At 43.6% G+C, this 19,201-nt stretch overlaps 1 protein-coding gene across 5 annotated transcripts in view; it reads left to right on the top strand.

The window, feature by feature from the left end:
• The window catches only part of GRK5 (G protein-coupled receptor kinase 5), a 232,695-nt gene that overhangs the window by 204,616 nt on the left and 8,878 nt on the right, over positions 1–19,201 (top strand). For 4 of the 5 annotated variants that reach the window (XR_005294025.2, XM_038410340.2, XM_043518902.1 and 1 more), the window contains 6 exons: positions 1,713–1,750; positions 3,402–3,491; positions 5,156–5,364; positions 13,031–13,168; positions 16,558–16,695; positions 18,029–18,160. Coding sequence is in view for 4 of the 5 variants with exons in the window: in XM_038410340.2 (XP_038266268.1) it covers positions 1,713–1,750; positions 3,402–3,491; positions 5,156–5,364; positions 13,031–13,168; positions 16,558–16,695; positions 18,029–18,160 (745 nt within the window). In the remaining variant the exon portion in view is untranslated. Of the gene's footprint in view, positions 1–1,712; positions 1,751–3,401; positions 3,492–5,155; positions 5,365–13,030; positions 13,169–16,557; positions 16,696–17,686; positions 17,947–18,028; positions 18,161–19,201 lie in introns of those variants that run through there. The other variant, XM_038410341.2, reaches the window with a different exon arrangement.

Genomic DNA, 19,201 nt, shown 5'->3' with positions numbered 1-19,201 from the left:
GAAATCTTTCTTACTAGGGAATCTAATACATTCATAAATCCAGGTGGCCTTTAAAAATCAGTGATCCAAATTCTACTTGAATTTACACCCTGTTCAACCCCATTACTTTAACATAGTTATAGGGGGAAGAACTTGATCTATTGCGAGCAAAATGGTGCCTGTTCCCAAACCTGTATTCCCCAGATAGTCCCAGTCTCCCTCACCTTCAGGATCCTCATCCAATCTCAGTCTTCCTGCCCTCTACTGCTCCCCATCCCAGGCTTCTTGCCCAGCCAGTCCCCTCCCAGTCACATCCGCATTGCTCCCAAACCCAGTCTCTGCACATACGCCCAGGCTCCTTGTCCCAATTTACTTCCTTCCTCTCCATTCAAGTCCATCCTATGTGCCCTCTGCATTTGACTCTGGCTTTTCCTTCTTTATGCCTGGGTGTCAGCAGGGAGGGAGAGCATTGGAAACATAGGAGACAGTCTCCCTGCTCTCATTTCTAGAGCCTAGCGTGACAGCAGCCCACAGCCACTGGAAGCAGCATTGCAGGAAAAATTCTGCTCAGCCCCAGCGGCCCTGGAATGAGTCTGGTCAGCATATAGGAGCTGTGAGGGGATGGAGCATGCTCAGTGCAGATGGAATCCTCTAAGAGAGGGGTTCTCAAACTTTTTCTTTCTGAGACCCCCCAACATGCTATAAAAACTCCATGGACCAGCTGTGCACAACAACTGTTTTTCCGCATATAAAAGCCAGGGCCGTCGTTAGGGGGTAGCAGTTGCCTGTAATCCCACATCACAGAGGGTTTTGCTCTGGCTTCAGCTTCAGTCCTGGGTGGTGGGGCTTTGGGCTGCAGTTCCACATGGCGGAACTTCAGCTTTCTGTCCTGGCCCTAGCAAGTTGAATGCCAGCCGTGCTTGGCAGACTCCCTGAAACCTGTTTGTGGTCCCCCCCCCCCCCCCGGGAGGTCCCAGACTCCTGGTTGAGAACCACTGCTCTAAGAATGAGATGACAAATTCTATCAAGTCTCTACAGCATTTGTGTGAACCAAGATTTTTCAGAGGCTTATATCTTTGGGCATTTTACAACAGGAATAGTAAAAGCCACATCCCTGACACCAGGGCAGCCTCTTTGTCGACTTTCAAGCCCTTACTCCCAACCATGGAGTTACTAGAGCTTCTCAATGACATGGTTGTAAAAAGATTTTTACCATGGGCAAAACAAAATATTTTCCCCTATCTTTGTTCTGAACCATTTTTGCTGAAACTTTCCAAAACAAAAACAAAAACAGAAAAAAACCAGACTAAGGCAGATACCAGGCTTGGAAAGTTTCAGCCTGAATGGTTATAATTGACCAAATTTATAAGCAACTGAAAATGGGATTTTATGATGGGAACTGTCAGGCAACCTTAACTACAGGCGGGGTAGCTACCATCTCCGCCTGTAACATGTGCCAGGCCAACTATCAGAAGGCAGGATGAATCCATTAGAAAGCAAATTATGAAGTGAAGTCTTTCCTTGGGGAAACAAATTAATTGCAGTTCAGAAAAAGACATATATGGACTCAGTCTTGCTGTGCAATAAATAGTGGAGTCTCATATTGGTTTTACAAGTTCTTTACTGTTTCAGTTGACTCCCAACTGGTTTATTGCCAGCAGGATATGTATTCATACCCTGCACTGGGCTTGTGAACCACTTTCATACAAATAACTGCTATCTTTCATTTTCAGAGATTTGAAGCCAGAAAATATCCTGCTAGATGATTATGGTAAGTCTCAGAGGTTTAGAGATTTTTTTTCACAGGAAAGTAGCTTAAGTTAGTTTTAGGATACATTGTAATAAGGCAAATAATGCTCTGAAGTGAATAAGAGGCTCATCAGATACTAATGCTTGTGTCTTGGGATGCATAAAGTGATAAACTTTACACAAGAACTGCTACACAGCTGAGGAAACTAGGCTGCATGGCAGAGTATGTTCCTTTGGACAATGGCTTTCCTAGCAATGGATCTGCCTTTTCCAGTGTCTTCCCTACGTTACTTCCACAATGGGAAGGAAGTTGTGAAATCTATGCCCTCAACTCCCTTTTCAGAGGTACTTTACCCCCTGTTTGTCAGCTGTCATTTTATTCAAACCAGTGAGCCCATTGCTAGCTGCAACCTGCCATGATCAAGTCTCATGCTTCAATGCATAAACTAATCACTGCTATGGTCAGGAAGGAAATTCCCCCCATTTACAGCAGTGCAGAATTGATCAAAGGGCAGGTATATCTTTCTTTGAGGCAGCAAGTCTATGGGAAATCCTGTGTTTCTATGACTCTGGCTCAGCACTGACCATGCCAGCGCCAGGTTTCCTGGTGCAGGACATGAGTGACTACCATCATGTGTATGATGTGCTTCCATTTGAACTGTGGCTTTCAAGCCTATGCAGCCTTCAGACCATTACTAAATCATTAGGCCATTTATAATTTAGTGAACTATCAAATTGCTACCTACTTGGTCCTCTGATACCACAGAGATGGGATTGCGGTAGGAAACTTAATGGACTGAATAGATTAAGTTACCCAAGTTATCTCAGTCTTGACTCTCCCACCTTTCTAAAGGAACGATACACCATAGACTAGGGATCTGTAAAGTTACTGGACATTTTGATGAAAACACTGCTGTAAAATGCAGTGTACTTGAGCTGATTTCTATGTTAAATATACTCCATAGTTGTTGAGTGGTTTCCTTTCTGAGATAATTTTATTTAAGTTAAAAATATGGTCGGGGGATGGGGGAGGCGGGCAAATATAATTTCAAAATCTGTTCCATTACTCACATGCTCCCCAATCTTTGACTTTCCAAAATCTGGATATAAGTAGTAATGACCTCCAGGTTTTTAGGACTCTTAAATAGTATTTCTCAAGGAATAGACCCTTATGTGGCAAATGATACCTGAAAGTTGAGCTTTAGTTATAGATTCAGGACCAAATTTAGTTACTTTTACAAGGTAAATTATCATAAAGTGATATAAGTTAGAGATTGAAAAGACCAATTAGGTCAACCTGTCCATCCACTTAGGTCAATGCAAGATATTTCCTGACAATATACCTACCATTGTTTTTTTCCAGTCCAGTTTTAAATATGTCAAGGATTGAAGACTAGTCCACAGTGTAACAGACCTCACTGTTTGGATTTTTTTCACTGCCATTCAGCCTAAACCTTCCTTTTTTTAATTTCATTGTATTACTCTTAGGTAAAACCCCAAGTATCACCCAAAATCATTTCTCCCTTCATGATTATATTTTTTCAAATTCAGTGCTAGTGGCATTTTTCTTCTCACAGCATTTAGATGAATTTCAAAAGTTTTCATTGAGTATAACTTTTGTGTTTTTAGCCATTTGAGGACTGCACTTCAATATTTGCTTTTTTCCCCCTTAGGCCATATTAGAATATCTGATTTGGGTCTAGCTGTTAAAATCCCAGAGGGTGACTCAATCCGTGGAAGGGTAGGAACAGTAGGGTATATGGGTAAGTACCTCAGTAGCTCATTTTATTGATAGTTTACTCTGCTATTGTGACTTTGGAGCTCCATCTGGAGTGCTGATTAACTAAATCTATAGGAAACTGTTCTACAAGACCAGAGCATCAAACCAGTAGAGATGTCTGTGAGTTTTCCAGTATTTTTAAGGGGCTATAATAAAGGATGGCTGTTTCTTCTTCTGGCTTGATTCCAATTTCCTGGTGATTGCCAAATGGGTTTCAAGTTTTGCAATGGTCTTCAAATGAGTGTGGTATTAATTCTCTCCTACTTTAGAATATAAAACAAGTCAGCATTCAGTTAGCATGTTGCAAACGCAGAGCTCTTCAAAATAAAGAGAGAATGTGTGAGTGGGCTAAATTGAACCTTGCAGTCAGTGGAGTTATACAAGTGTTAACTACTGTGTGTTTGTGTGTACGTGCGCGCTACTGTGTACTAGAGGGGGGAGAACTGTATGTGTGTGTATTAAAGTGTGAGAGTATATCTACCCTGCAAGTGAAGATGTGATTGTAGCATGAGTAGGCATATCCATGATGATGAAGACATGTCAGCTTGGGCTAGCAACCAGAGTACATATCCAGGATCCCCAGCAGGCTTGTACGTGGCTTGCTAGCTTGTGCTGAAGTCTATGCCATCACCTCTCACTACTACTGTTACCTGTGCCAGCTAGGTTAAAATTAGCATGTGTATGCCTGCTCTTGCTACAATCACACATCCACTTGAGTACAGACGTACACTGTGAGACTCTGTGTATCTGTTAGAAAGAGAAAAAGTATGTGTGTGTACATGTATGAGAGAGCGAGTGTGTGTGTGTGAGAGAGAGGTTTTCTCTGTGTGTTTGTGATAGAGTGAGCAAGTCTTTGTGTGTTTCAGACAGAGATAGACTTCGTGTGAAAAGGAGAGAGTTGGTGTGTTAGTCTATACACAAACATACACTGATATAACTAACCCAGTTTCCTAAAACCAACTGAGTTATTTCAATGTAAATCTGTATGCGGACACTCATTTTGGAATAAAAGTGGTTTAAAATGTTTTGGCTAAAGTTGGTAACAAACTGACTTTAGCCACTTGTATTCCATAGGTAGACTTGCATCTAAGTTACTAAATAAGTTATAAAGCACATCTTTTGCTATCCTGGTGCAAATTTGTGTGTAGATCAGGACCATGTGTTTGTGTTCAGTGAGTAAACATACATGTTGGAAAGTGACTGTATGCAGAGTGAGTATATATACAGCACACAGTAGATGCTTGTTTTTTAAATGAAAATATATACACAAACTGATCCAAAGGAAAGAATTTGCTTTTAGGAAATTTTGTTTTTGTTTAAATAATGTTTGTTTGTCATTTCTTTTTTAAATGTAAAGTCTTTATGAACTTTCAAGGTTGGGCTAGTCAAAAATATTTGGCTTCCACTGATTTTTGTTGTTGTTTTTTTAAACCCCAGCTGTATTTTTATATATGCTTCTGCATGAATAGCTGCATTCTGTATTTTCTGTAACTCAGCTAATAGAAGCCAGGAGGGACTCTTATATTTTTCCCCACAGTTCTCTGCAGCTGTATATTCAGTCATTGAAATAAGAGCGTTAGGGGGGTTGAATTATTTTTCTGTAGAAATGTTAAGTGTTTTCACAAGATGTGTCTTTGTCCCTCACAGCTCCAGAAGTCTTGAACAATCAGAGATACACCCTCAGCCCTGACTACTGGGGGCTAGGTTGCCTCATTTATGAAATGATTGCTGGACAATCACCCTTTCGTGGAAGGAAAGAGAAGGTAAAGAGAGAAGAGGTGGACAGGAGAGTCCTGGAGACAGAAGAGGTGTACTCCCATAAATTTTCTGAGGAGGCAAAGTCTGTCTGTAAAATGGTAAGGGGATTCGACAACTCACTGTGGTCGATTTGTTAGCAGGCTGTAGCCCACAAACTACAACTCAGAGGGCTGCAGAATGCAGGGTTAACCCCACCAGTCCATTACCAGGAGATTTTCATCCACTGTTTGTCCAGATTGTGTTGAGTGGATTTATTTGGGGTTTTTTTCCCTGTGCTGGTTTGAGTTTCAGTGTGATTTTAGCTAACCTTCTTTCAATGGGGGAGTAGTAGCTATATTTTCATGGATTCAGGAGACTTTGAACACCAGATTTTAGCCAAGAATGCACCTTTTGGCTTTTATGAACCTTGTGGGAAGAAAGGCCTGATGCTGCAGGACTCTTGAGTGTCTCATGCAAGACCTGAGCACTCTTAACTTCCATTGTCTTCCATGAGAGTTGAGAGTACTCAGGACCTAGATTACATTATGAAAGTGTTGTAAACCCCTTCCCCCACCCCCAACTTGCTCCCTTTACTATCACTTATCCCTAGGGCTGCCATGCTGAACGGCTTGTTAAATCACTGTTGGGCTGTCCTTTAAAATGTCTTTTGTTACCCTTTCAGCTGGGAGTGCTCTTTTCTAGAACCATGGCCATTGCTGGTAAGGGAAATCCCCAAACCACATGGGAAATCCCCAAACCATGTAAGAGTTGATCAATGCCATTCCAGCATACCGCTTCAAAAGGCCAAATTTTAATTTGGAAAGGGGTGTTGCCTTAGGCTGGATTTTCTAGTGTGGTGTCCTGCAGGGTAATGCAAACTAGCAGAGAAACAGAAGGAAAAGGAAAGGTTAGTGAATAAATAGCGCAAGCTTCACCAATACCTTGCGCGACACACAGGCAAGCAGTGTATTAATATCATTCTGGATAGGAGCTACTGAGGTCTCCTAGCAAACTAAGACCAGCATCACTGGCAAGCATCATGAGTGCAAGTCATTCACTCACTGTGCACTAACCCAATGCCCCATCTCATGGAGTGATAATTAACGGGCATCATTCCTGATAGATTCTTGAGGCCATATGCTGTTTTGATCTGCATGTAGAACTCCCCACTGATGTCAGTGGGAGTTGAGTACAAGGGTAAAGGACAGTAGGTGGTTCCTTAATGATGGTTTCATGCACTCAAACAGCCTGCCTTCTCCTGACTAGCCCCATTTCAAATAATGACAGGCAAGGAGGAAAGCCTTCTGGTGGCAACGTGGTGTTCATGAGCCATGCCAGCATTAAGTTTACATTACACACCAAACAGAAACCTCCAGCCTGTTGTAAAGAAATGGATAGGAGACAAAAATGATTTTTACTTCTGTTTCTGCATCTAGTTACAGGGCTGGAAGCATGGTGGGAAAAAGTGTCATTCAGAGTAAAATAATGTAGCCACTGTCCATAAAAAGTTAAAGCTGAGGAGAGCTAGGTGAGGGTTAGTGGACTGGTGGTAGTATTATCCCATCCCTGATGTCATGCCTATCAGAAATCAGCCAATAAATCTAGATTAGGTCAAGGGGCAGTTGGACATAGCTGGTGTCAGTGATAATCTCTTTTACCCATTGGGGAAGCACCTCACACACTTTAGGGCACTCTTCAAAATGAATAATTATACCTAATAATAATACCTAATAATGAGATCTTGAACTCTCAGATATCACAAAACTTCCCCTTTAACTCTGTCAGAGAGACTTTTGAGACTGCTCCAGGCTGATGGGACCTGGGACATCATGCACGTTGGTTAGTGTAATATACAGTGTTTTATTTATCTCTGCCTCTTTGTTACCTAACCCAATCAGTATCAGTATGGTTCATTCACTGAGTGTCGACCACATACACGGTGTCTTATTTTTCTAACCTTAAAAAAGTTAGTTAAAACAAAGTCTCTCCTTTGGGTGCTGGTTTCTATTTTGAAACCAAAATTAATCTAATGGGCCCCCTTATATTAATTGACCTAACGGGTGTTGTGACTCTCCTTGTGCTGTTTTCCCACCCTGCTCAGCATTTTCCATATTATCCCATAAATTGCTTCCCTTATTCCTGTCATTTTAGGATTGAAAGGCTTTTTTTTTTGTCATGTGGTATGATATGAATCTGACAGACTGAATCTCCTAACACATATTTAATCCATAAATGAATAAGGGGGTTGTGGGTTGATTGATTTAACAATCCCTGCTCCCATTGTTTCTTTACCTGTAGAGGGGAGAACTACACAGAAAATGTCTCTGACATTACAGAGTTGGAATCTCTAACTGAGATCTGAATTTGTGACATCAAAGGATCAGAGAATCCTTTGTACCAAAGTATGGAGCATTAGCAGTAGTGTGACATTGCCATTTCAGACCACTTCGAGATAGCCCTATGCTAGTGTTTGTAAATCACTGTGGATTAAATGCTGCCCTCATTACACCCTTACCATCCCACTTTGTGCCTGTGTCATCCTGATGGAAAGTATTGCTGCTTAGGATCAACTTCATTGGTTGGCGTGAGGGTCTCTAGGAGATCTTCTGACTTGTAGCTCTATTCATAGATGATAGGCTCTGAACTAGATTAAAGTACGATTGCTCCAGTCATTTGGCTAATGCCCCAAGAGGCCTTGCCATCAGTAGTGATGCATTTGCTTTTGTTGTGCCTTATTCATATTAAATGCATCTTTTGCAAATTTAACATTTAAAAAGAAAACCCTCTGCAAACTATAGAGACAGCTCAAAATACACAGTCGTAATCTCTGTTCCTGGTCATGTCTACATGGTACAGACATTTCAGTCTCATATCCAGGCTGACTATTGCTAAAGCCCACTGGAGCTTCAGCAAGCAGGAGGACCTGTCAAAGCCTGTGGAGTAGTGAGCCACCTCCTTCTACAAAACTCCCCAGTCTACTCTGCTTCCTGCCAGCAGCAGAAGATAAGGAGTCTCCAACTTCACCTGAGTTACAGAGCATTGGGAAGTTCTTACAGAATTTCCATATGGCTCCAGGTTTGTCCCTGCTGGGACTCACGGCCTCTTTAAGGAGTTTGCTCAGCAGCATACAGGCCTCAGGCAAAGGCAGAGAGATAAGCGCTGGTTCCCTGTAGCTGAGCCAGGCAGGAGAATCTTGCCCTTTCTGTGTCCAGGTGGAGTTCCCCCAGCAAGTGCACTCTCCTCTTAAACAGACCCCACTGCACCAACAGAAGCAGCTTCCACGCAGTGGCCCCAGCTGGAGGAACAGTTGTTGGCACTTCAGATTCAGGCTCAGTGGGTCTTGTGAGGCAGTGTCTCAACAGTGGCCAGACAGTTGTGCAGTGACCAGTGGTTTCAGCCAACTCCCAGCTGTCTGCTCCACCTATGCCTCCGTAGCCAGAAGCAGCAATACACCAGCTGCCAACTCCATTCGTGCTCCAAAGACCGGCTTCCGCATCAAAGGTTGTTGCGAATTGGCTCCTGGACACCGCTGAGGGACTCAGGTCTCCCCACCCAGTCCCACCCAGCCTCAGCCAACACACCCTGTGACCTCATGTACCAAACAGAAGCCAACATTTTCTGCCAGACGAGGATCAGTTCCCAGATTGAGTTGATATTCCCAGCCAACCCAGAGATCAAAGCTCTGCAAAGACTATTGGAAACTATAATAAAGCAATGGGGCCCTTTTGTCTTCCCTCCATCCTGAGCAAGAGCTGCAGGCATCTTCTATCTAACACAGGCTGCTCCAATTCTACCCCTGCCCACTGCATCTCAGTTGTCAGCAGTGCTGGCCCTGAAAGCTTCTGGACATCAGTAAAACATTTTCCAGGAAAAAGTCAGCCAAAATAAAGCCCAAGAACCAGCAGAAACTTAAGAGTAAAAGAGAGCCTTCTGCTGAGATTTCTCCTCTCATAGGAGGACAGGACCCTTCAGCATAAAGGCAGGAAGCGGATGTGGTCTTTCTCCTCTCTGCCCAGGAGCTACAGAAACTGACTGGAGAAAAGTCGGACTCAGATGGGAAACTCTTTAGGCCATCGACCTCAGTGAGCTTTCCCTATAAAAGGTGAAATTTAGAAACCTGCTGTGGTTAAAAAAACACAAATGCAGAGAAACATGCCCCAAGACATCCCAGTTCACAGTCTCATGCAAGCCATCAAAAGAAAAACTTCCTTCCTGCCCCTCATCTGAGCAAGGCAAGTTGTCTGATTTTGATCCAGCGGAAGAGTGCCAGAAAAGATTCTTTCCCCTGGACTGTTTCATCATGATATTGCATCAGGTAACCATTGAACCTTGACCACTTGAACCTATTGTGCACATAGAATGGTGAGACAACAAATAGATGCTGTCCTTCAAACCCCCTCCACCACCTCAAAAGAGCTGTGAAGGTGATTAGATCGAGAGGAGCTAATAAATAAGTCTGAGGCTCATTAAGCTGTCTCAAAGGTTCCATGCAGTCCCAGTGCCAAAATTAAACTGTCACCATCCCAAAGGTTAACATTGTTATTGGTGACCTTGTGAATTAATTGATCCTCATTCTGGGGGGTGATCTTTTACCCAGTGATTGCCAGATTCAGTCTTCCAGGCATGGCAATTACACCTCTGCCACACTAAAATTCTGCTGATTCGGCATCTCTTACATGCGCTATTCAGTTGTGTATTGGCTCCCTCTCAGAGGCTAAGGACCAGGAGCCAGTGGCTTTGATATCAGACTTGTCCCTGGATACTCTTTGTGACTTGGTTTGTGACAAGCCATTTATGGATCAGGCAGTGGAAGGTAAACCACCAAATTACTGGTGTCATGCAGGGAGCAAACTGGAGAAGCCTTAGGGGAAATGTTATCCTATAAGCCAAGGATGAGGGTGAGAAACCCCTGTCATTAGCGAGGCACCCAACGAGAGATTACAAACCTTCCATCAGGAGCAAACAGTGCTTTTAGCTTCTGCAGCTGAGACCATCACTCAGACAGAGGGCACTGAAACACATCACGGCTAGACGTGACATCTCCAGACAACCCTCCCACTACAGCAAGGATTCCTGATTCCCCATCTTCCTTCCTCAGGCCTGAGGTGCTGTGATCCCTGGGGGCATCCTCTGATTCACAGTCCAATGGGCTGTATGGTAAAATTCAGCAGATCTTCCCTTTCTCTCACAGAATGTTTTGTCCCCTTCCTAGCTCCTGGAACACGGTAAAGCCCAGGCAGATGATGGTTTATATCCATCCATTTGCTGATTATTGAGGCTCTTGGATCAGTACTAAGGCTGGAGAGATGCCTAGTGATTTGTTCACATTGTTCCCCAGGCATCAGGGCTAACTTGGGTTCCAAGACCCTGAACATCACAGTTCAAAATGGAGACCTGGAAGTCCAAGTCCACCATGGCAGCCATTTCTCAAGGTGATTTTTTAGCCTCAGCAAGACTTATCTACATGTCCAACCCTTGGGGTTTCACTGCAGTAGGACTCCCTCTGTAGGAATGGCATAGTTGGAGATGATAAAGAAAGGCCTGGTGGTTTTTCTTCTCTGAGCATCCAGGCTTGCCATTCCAGCCCTTCCTAGGGTTGGTGCTCCAACAACCCTTCAATTCAGAGGAAGATGTGTTTGTTGTGCTGCACAGAGAGGTGAAATACAGGAAGGGAACTACTACTCCTTGTTTCATCTTTGGAAGCAGTCTCCCCAGAGAGGTTCTCAGACAAGAAGCCATGTCCCTGCTGATCATCTGCCTCCTTAGGGGGCAGAACCCACTAGGAATGGTCAGCTTGAATACTCAAAAGAGGCAAATAAATGACACACGCTAGTGAGTCTGTTTGGCTAGAGGTTTGTCTACTTACTCAGCCATGTTTTTCTGATGCTTTTGAAAGTGTAATGCTGCTCACATACTAGATGTTTGCACTGTACTTGCTGCAATTAGCTTTTCCTCTGCTGCCCCCTGGTGGATTGAGATGTTCTAAGAACAACTGAGCTGTGTGAACTATCAGCTGAACCCTCCTGTATAATAATTTCCTTCTATATTGAGAATGAAGCTGTATGTCTTTCTCTCTCATCCTACATTTTTTCTTCCTTTTCTCAGTTCTTGGAGAGAAGGAGGGCGTACCCCTTATACGCTTTGCTGCTAAAGCATGATAAAGTCCTTTTTAACCTAAGGCTTTTGCTAGCCTGACTTGTCCGTGTAGCATATGTCTTGGCTGCCTTTTTGAAATCAGACTGCCACAGGAGAGTCTTTAGTTAAAACTCTCCGCTCGGATATTCCCCATATGGTATTCTCCTGACTCTAGTAAGTATCCCCTTCTCATTTAAAAGGGCAGTCTCCCCAGTCTTTCAGCCTTAGAAATCAGCATTCGCTAGAGAAGATATGCTAACAGATCTAACTTTAATCTTTTTGTAAAATCAGTTCCTTTTATTGCATATTTATTTTCCTTTGACTTATCAAGGGGAAGTATTTTTCACTATATGAGCCAACTGCAGTATCAGTTTATTATGAGTTGTGGCTCATATTTCACTGTTTTGGCTAAAAATGCCTGCATGCAAGAAAAAGCCACTTAAACTGAATGAAGACAACCCCTCTCCCACAAACCTTTCAGGCCACTGTCAGTTTTACGGTTCAGGAGAATGTCAGAAATTTGTGATACAGTAGCAATATATAAAGCCATCTGTAATTGGCATAGGCTGATGCACAAAGGTCGTCATTACATACATAGCTCTGCCTTTCTTTCAATGCTAAAAAAAATAATCGTTAGTTTGAGTAAACACTGTGTCATTGGCTTGTTCTAATTGATTACGGGTACTTGATTTAAAAGGATTAGGCACCAAAATAGCTCACTCATTGAACTATCTGGGCTCTCCCTAGACCAATTATCAGGAATATAGAGGCCTCCCCATGGACTCTGGTTCTAACACCCACGTCTCTGTGGTTATCTTCCTGTGCATGTTTATCTAATTTACCAATTATGCTGAGTTCAGTCAATCCCCATTGCCTTGTTAAGGATCCCTGTGAGCAGAGAGGAAATCTCTGCAGTCAAACTGATTCTTCTGTCGACTTCTCCAGATCTCCTCCAGGGTTGCAAGTGAGCTTCCCTCAGCCCATTATAAGATGCCTGAATTCAGGATTTAGGAACCGATGTAGCAGTGCAGAGATGGTGTCTTGTGGTGCCCTATCTAGGCTTGGGCTGATGGAGGTTGGACACAGTGCCAATGCTGACACATATTGAATCTTCAGCTGGTGTAAATCAATGTAGAGCTCCATTGCCAAAACTCCCATTGACATCAGCGGGAGCAGGAATGGGCCCAGTAGGTTTAGTAACAAAAAAAATGTGATTTAAAAGTTCAGTATTCTGTGCTATACTGGAAAGTATTGCATTGGATAAACAGGCCAAAGTAATAAAGGAGCATCATTCCAACAACAGTAGCTTGAGAACGAGCGTTCAGAGAACATGTGGGACTATAAGGTATCTGTCAAACCTCCTTTTCTCTCAGCTACCCATTGAAAATAAGTGGGAGGAGACTATAGGATAGAGGACAACACTATTGAAATTGTAATCTTTGGGGCAGATCATTGTCTATATGTTTGAACAATGCCTAGAACAATGGAGTCCTGACCTATTTAGCCTTTAGGCTCTGCCACAATGTAAATGTTAAGTCATGATCATTCTCCTGTTCCCACACCCCTATTCAAGCACAAACAGTTGAAAAAATATCATCGTAAGGGCTATTGCTTTTCAGACTTCTTACAATCTTGCCTGGTCTGTTTCAGCTACTAACCAAAGATGTGAAGCAGAGGCTGGGATGTCAGGGGGAAGGTGCAGTGGAAGTGAAGAAGCACCCATTCTTCAAGACTATGAACTTCAAACGATTAGAAGCAGGAATGTTGGACCCCCCCTTTGTCCCTGATGTGAGTAGCATATGGTAGAGAAAACCCCGCTTGACTGGATCTAGAGAGAAAGTATTGTACGCACCCCTTCTTTAGATGTCTTTCTAAAACGACTGTTCCCTTATATTTCCCATAGCTGGCAATGACTTGTTTCATTCCTTTTTCGGATAAGGATGGTGAACCGGTTTAAATAAAACCCTTTCCCGAGCCCCAAACTTAAACTCAACCTTTTCTTAGGTTCTAAAAGAACTCTTTTTATTTCTCCCCTGTTTTTGTGCCTTGTGAGCGCCTCCAACTGGCACCAGCCCTCCGGCAAGTAGCAGACAATTCATAGGGAAGCATACTTTCACAGAATTCCCAGTCCAGTTTTGGAGACATAGCAGATTCAAAAAGCTCAGCTAAGCATGTATGTATATTTGTACAGAGAGGGAGAATGGTCCAGTCTTAGGCGAGGTAAGTTCAGTTCTCTGCTCTGGGGGTTCTCAGCTGCGACCCCCTTCGGACAACAAAAATTACTACACAACTCCAGGAGGGGGCCAAAGCTGAAGCCCAAGGGCTTCAGCCCCAGGCAGGGGGCCTGTAACCTGAGCCCCGCCACCCTCAGGCTTCAGCTTAAGCCCTGGGCAGTGGGGCTTGGGCTTCAGCTTTGGGCCCCAGCAAGTCTAACAGCAACCCTGGTGACCCCATTAAAACAGGGTCGTGGCCCACTTAGGGGTCCCAACCCACAGTTTGAGAACCGCTGCTCTACTCCACCAGAGACTTCCAGGTTGACCTGGGGCAGGTCACTTACATTCTCTGGGCCTCAGTTCCCACCTGTAAAATGGGAATAGTAGCATTGCTCTACATCAGAGGGGTGATGTGAAGATAAATACATTATAGATTGTGAGCTGCTCAGATATGACAATAATGAGGACTATTTAAGTACCTTAGCTAGATACGCTTTTAGGTTAAACCACAAAATCTGGACCCAGAATTCAAACAGCCCAATGTTCTGATCTGGGGGAATAAATCTGGCCCATTATAAAGATATCTGTTGTTTGAAAAAATTCAGAGTCAGGTTCAGGTATCAAACACCCACCAAGGTTTGTGTTTCTCTAGTGCTTATTTGAAATAGATCCCAACTGTGATCCTCCCCTTGAGGTTTGCCCATCACTATTGCACATACTCAAGGTCAGTATTTTAGTGACAGTAATAAAACTTTCAAAGCCCTTTGTAGTATATATCTCCTCCCCAGCAACATATTAAAGCCTAGGCCAACAAATTTGCAGGGGCGGCAAATTTATAATAGCAGCCAGAGGCTGCTTCCCCCGGTGCCGGTTTGCGCCCTCTGCCTCCGGCTCTGCCCCAACTTCACCCCTTCCCCGCCCCCTCCCTGCCCCATTGGTCCCCTTCCCCAAACCCCCACCCCAGCCCCATCTCCTCTCCTGAGTGCGCCGCATTCCCCCCTTTTCCCCCTGCTTCGCGAACCTGTTTCATGCACAAATACTGGCAGGGAGCGGGGAGAAGCAGGACCCAGCGGCGCGCTCAGGGTTGGAAGTGGAGGCGGAGCGGAGGTGAGCTGGGGCCGGGGCTGGCAATAATTTCTGGGCCTAGGGCAAAATCATTAATCCGCCGCTGCTCCTCCCCGTGCACAGAGTTCCATGGTTATTTTCCTCTTCCAAGCCTATCTGTCTGACTAGGCCTTCTAGCCTTAAAGTCCCCATATGGCTCTAAGTAAACATTGTAGTTTTAACATACTAGGGGAAGTAACAGTTTGGCAGCTCTGGTTTGCATTGCTGCAAACTCAATCAAACCAAAGTGGTTTAAAAGCTGCAAAAGTTTACTTTAGCTGCTCTGGTTGGCTTTGCAGTTTACTAGGTAGCCTCATTATTCCTGCCAATTAGCCCAGAGTGTTATGACTTGCTTCAGTGGGAAGAAATAGGAGACAAACTAGTGTTTCATTCTCATGACGAAAATTAGAAAATTCTGGACTCAAATATGGGATTAGCTAGAGCCTACTAAAAGCTTAATTGTGGTATGTAATGGCTAGAGGGCATCTATTATCCATGTGTTTGCTAAAGTAGAGGCACATCATTTTTTGCCCCATTAAGGGCAGCCTGGCAATTTATTGGTAACTCAAGAGCTGCATCTAAGCTAGATAATTCAGCACTCACAGAACTCTCTTCGTTCATAGATCTCAAAGCAATTTACAAAGAGAGGTATAGTATTGTTATAGCCATTTGACAGAGAGGGTACTGAAGTACAAAGAGGTTAATTGACTTTTCCAAGGTCACACTGTCAGGAATGGAGGTGGGAAGAGAACCCACATCTCCCATTCTGCCACTGGACCACACTGCTTCCACAGAGAATTAAGTAGACTATAGTTGTCCTCATCTTTAATAGGAAGGCACAGCACACAGAGAATACAGATTCCAGCATGTAGCACTTCATTTTGATTAATTTGGCCAGACTGGTCAGTTGCATGCTGGGATCTCTAGGCTTTGCAAGCCACACTTACACTATCTTCCTTAACATGGAAGTGGATCATTTTGTAGTATTCGGTGAGCTACACTAATCCTGCAAGCTGCATCTTGGTTATGCCCTTGTTAAAGGGTAACTTTGTGCAGCTAGGGTAGGTTCTATGGACATGCAATGAGTCCATGTTAAGTAACCACTAGGGAGTATTTCTGTTTTCTGTTCAATATGGCTGACTATTGGTCTGTTATCTGAGGAAAATGTCTCTTCAAAGTGACGTAGCTGTCATTCCAGAGAGTTAAGAGCTATAGTAAAATAGTTCAAAGTATTTGACTTTGCATCTGTAGAAATACAGCAGTGAAAATTGTAGCAGTTCATAGGAATGGCTCTTAAGAGCTTCCAACAGCTGAGAAAGAGCTGAGCTATTAATACAAACAACAGAAAAACTCCAAACCTCTTCTGTGTTCTTTAGCATTTAGTACAAATTCCTTTAAAGCTTCAAGCTTGCAAACACCACAGCTGGCTGAAGAGAATGAGACTTCCATCTGGGGCAGACAGAGCCATCCAAGGTGTGCATTTTGTACAGATTTTCTAGTCTTTGAATGGCTTGTGTGTGCCCCCCTCTCTAAAAGAAAACACTGCTTCTATTTTTTTTATCCTTTTTTTAACCTTCTCTTATTTTTTTTGTCCTTGTCACATCACCTCTTAGCCATGTGCTACATGGATGACTAAAACCCACTGTGGTTCTGCTGATGCTGTAAGGACTTCAAAGTGGAAGCTTTAAATGCTTAAAGCAAGTCAGCCTGTGACGATAAACACATGGGAAGAGCAAGTATAGGAAGGCAGGATGTGGCTAGTCGCTTGTGGTCAGACATTCTCACTTGAATGTGTGTGTGAATAAAGGCACATGTCCAGACTCAAAGACATTTTCTCTTCTGCTTTTTCTCCCGAGACAGCCCAGAGCAGTGTACTGCAAGGATGTGTTAGACATCGAGCAATTCTCCACAGTGAAAGGGGTAAACCTGGACCAAACAGATGATGATTTCTATTCCAAGTTTTCCACAGGATCCGTATCTATTCCATGGCAGAATGAGGTAAGGGTATATCATGATCATATCCCCCCAATGCAATCTCTAACCCAGGCTGCTTAAGAGCAGTTGTATGCTTCCCGTAATGTATATCCACTGGGAAACTTGCCAGACTCTAATGCATTCATAAGTTACAAATGCACTCTTTCAAGATCTATAAAGTACCACAGATGTCAGGTTCAGGTGACTGTATCTGCAGATTCTGCAGATTTGTGTAAATTGGCAAGGATCCTCCTTTACTTCCTCCTGCTGGTCTCCATAGAGACATTCTGATAATGGCTCTAAAGAACTTCCGCGAAATGGATTTCTGCCTTAATGTGGCGCTCTATCTGTGACACTCGTCTCATTCATTATTTTGTATCTGATGGGCCCCAGCTGCAGCATTTGAATCTGGATCTGAACTTTTCTGAAGTGCCAGGGTTTTTGATTGGGGGATTTGTTCTGCCTGCGCTAGAAACAGAGCCAGCAGTAAAGTTCTAATCCAAGTATAAACTTCCCCATAGTTTAGGGGGGCTCAAAACTGGCCTTTTGGGTTCAGGTCAATCCGTATTTTATATTCTCCAACATAGAAAAGAAAAACAATGCAAAATTGAATGGGGCATTCTCTTAGTAAGGCGTATTGGAATAGTGCAGAAGCTTATACATTAGAGATTGAAGCCATCTGTTAGGTTATATTGCCAGTACAGAGAGGGGTTCAGCTATTGCTCGAACACAATATACTTTCCCCATTCAAACCCTTGATGGCAAAAGATGCTTTTTACACTGTATTGATTCCTTGGCATGCTGACAGCACCTCATGGGAGGTGATGAATATGGTGGGAAAGCTGACTAAACTACCTTGCTGTTTTGAACAGTGAGACACTTCCTCAAGGTGTCTACGGTCAGGTCATCTTGGGCTGACAGCATCAGCGGTCAGAACTGCTTAGTTATGGAAGCTCCTAGTGAAACTGAAAGTGGTGTTTTGGTTGTGACGTTAACTCTGATTTTCCCACTCTAGGGCCTTAGAGTTATTCAGTTCAATTTAACAAGCCATCAGAAGACTGTACATCTTCAGACCCATCTCTGCTACTACATCCACAGTAAACGGCCTAACAATAATAGCCAGAGAAGTGTCCTGTTGCTGATTGGCCCTTGTTGATTCCTACACACTCCTGTCAAATCTTGTCCCTCTTTAGTCTGTAAGCTCTTTAGGGAAGGGACTGTCTTTTATTTCATGCTTGTACAACTCTTAGCATAATGGGGCCCCTGATCCCGATTAGGGTATCTGGAGTCTCTTGTAATATTAATAAATAATAGTAATAATGCATCATCTCTTTTTATTCTTTCTGTGTTTTACCAGATGATAGAAACAGAGTGTTTTAAAGAACTAAATGTGTTTGGACCAAATGGTACTATTTCACCAGACCTAAACAAAAGCTACCCCCCCGAGCCACCCAAGAAAGGATTACTACATAGAATATTTAAACGTCAGGTGAGATCTTAAATGTAACAGAAAGAGCCTCTCTGAGCATAGGTGCCGACTTTGTGGGTGCTCTGGGGCTGGAGCACCCATTGGGGGGAAAATGGTGGGTGCTCAGCAGTCCCCCTATCAATCCCCCTTCCCTCCCTCCCTCTCACCTATCTGCCAGCGGGCCCCTCCCTCCCTGCGCCTCCCGCCTGCTGCAATCAGCTATTTCACAGTGTGCAGAAGTCTGAGGGGTGAGGGGGGAAGGAGCGAGAACATGACACACGCGGGGTGAGGGGGTGGAAGTGGGTGGGAAGAGGTGGGGTGGGGTCAGGAAGAGTGGGGCCCGGGGTAAGGCCGGGAGTCGAGCACTCTCTGGCACTTTGGAAAGTCGGCGCCTGTGTCTCTGAGTCCTGATGAACTTTCCTGTGTGATATGTATGCTACCCTGATGGTATGTCCATCACGAGAGAGACATGAAATGCCAGGGAGGGTTTGTTCTCACAGGTTCCTTGTAATTTTCTGAAGATTCTGTATGTTCAGGTGGTTCAAATAAGTGTCTGCACCTAGGAGTTCTTATTTGATTCAGTACTTTAAACATTCTAAGACCTGGCCATAGTTAGTCTGATATTTATTAGGGCTCGTTGAAATGTTTCCATCTAAGCTGGTTTTTTTGATGAAAAATTGGGTTTGTAAGTTACATGATTGTGTGGGTGAGAGAGAAAATTGTCTGCTTTTCATGGAAAATGTCAATTTTTCATTAAATAAACGAATGCCCAAACCATCGGAGATGTTGTCCGACCAGGGAATCTGGCCCATAGAGGAGAATGGGAGCATGAGGCATCTGAAATGAGACTCTCAAAGAGGCACCACAGCAACATTTCCAAATCCAAGTATTTTGGGGGTTGGCTGAAATATTTCAGTTTTTGATATTTTGCTGAAAAATCTGAATTTTCTGCAGAAAATAATCCCATTTCCTGACCAGCTCTGTTGTTTATCATGTTTCCCTCAACGGGCTGCAGGTAGTTTAGGCTGGAATTTAGCAAGGACACCTTCTACTCCGGACATT

The sequence above is a fragment of the Dermochelys coriacea genome, chromosome 7 (assembly GCF_009764565.3).
Source record: "Dermochelys coriacea isolate rDerCor1 chromosome 7, rDerCor1.pri.v4, whole genome shotgun sequence".
Lineage (NCBI taxonomy): Eukaryota > Metazoa > Chordata > Testudines > Dermochelyidae > Dermochelys > Dermochelys coriacea.
The sequence above is the reverse complement of the archived record's forward strand: the minus strand, read 5'-3'. Positions and strand labels throughout refer to the sequence as shown.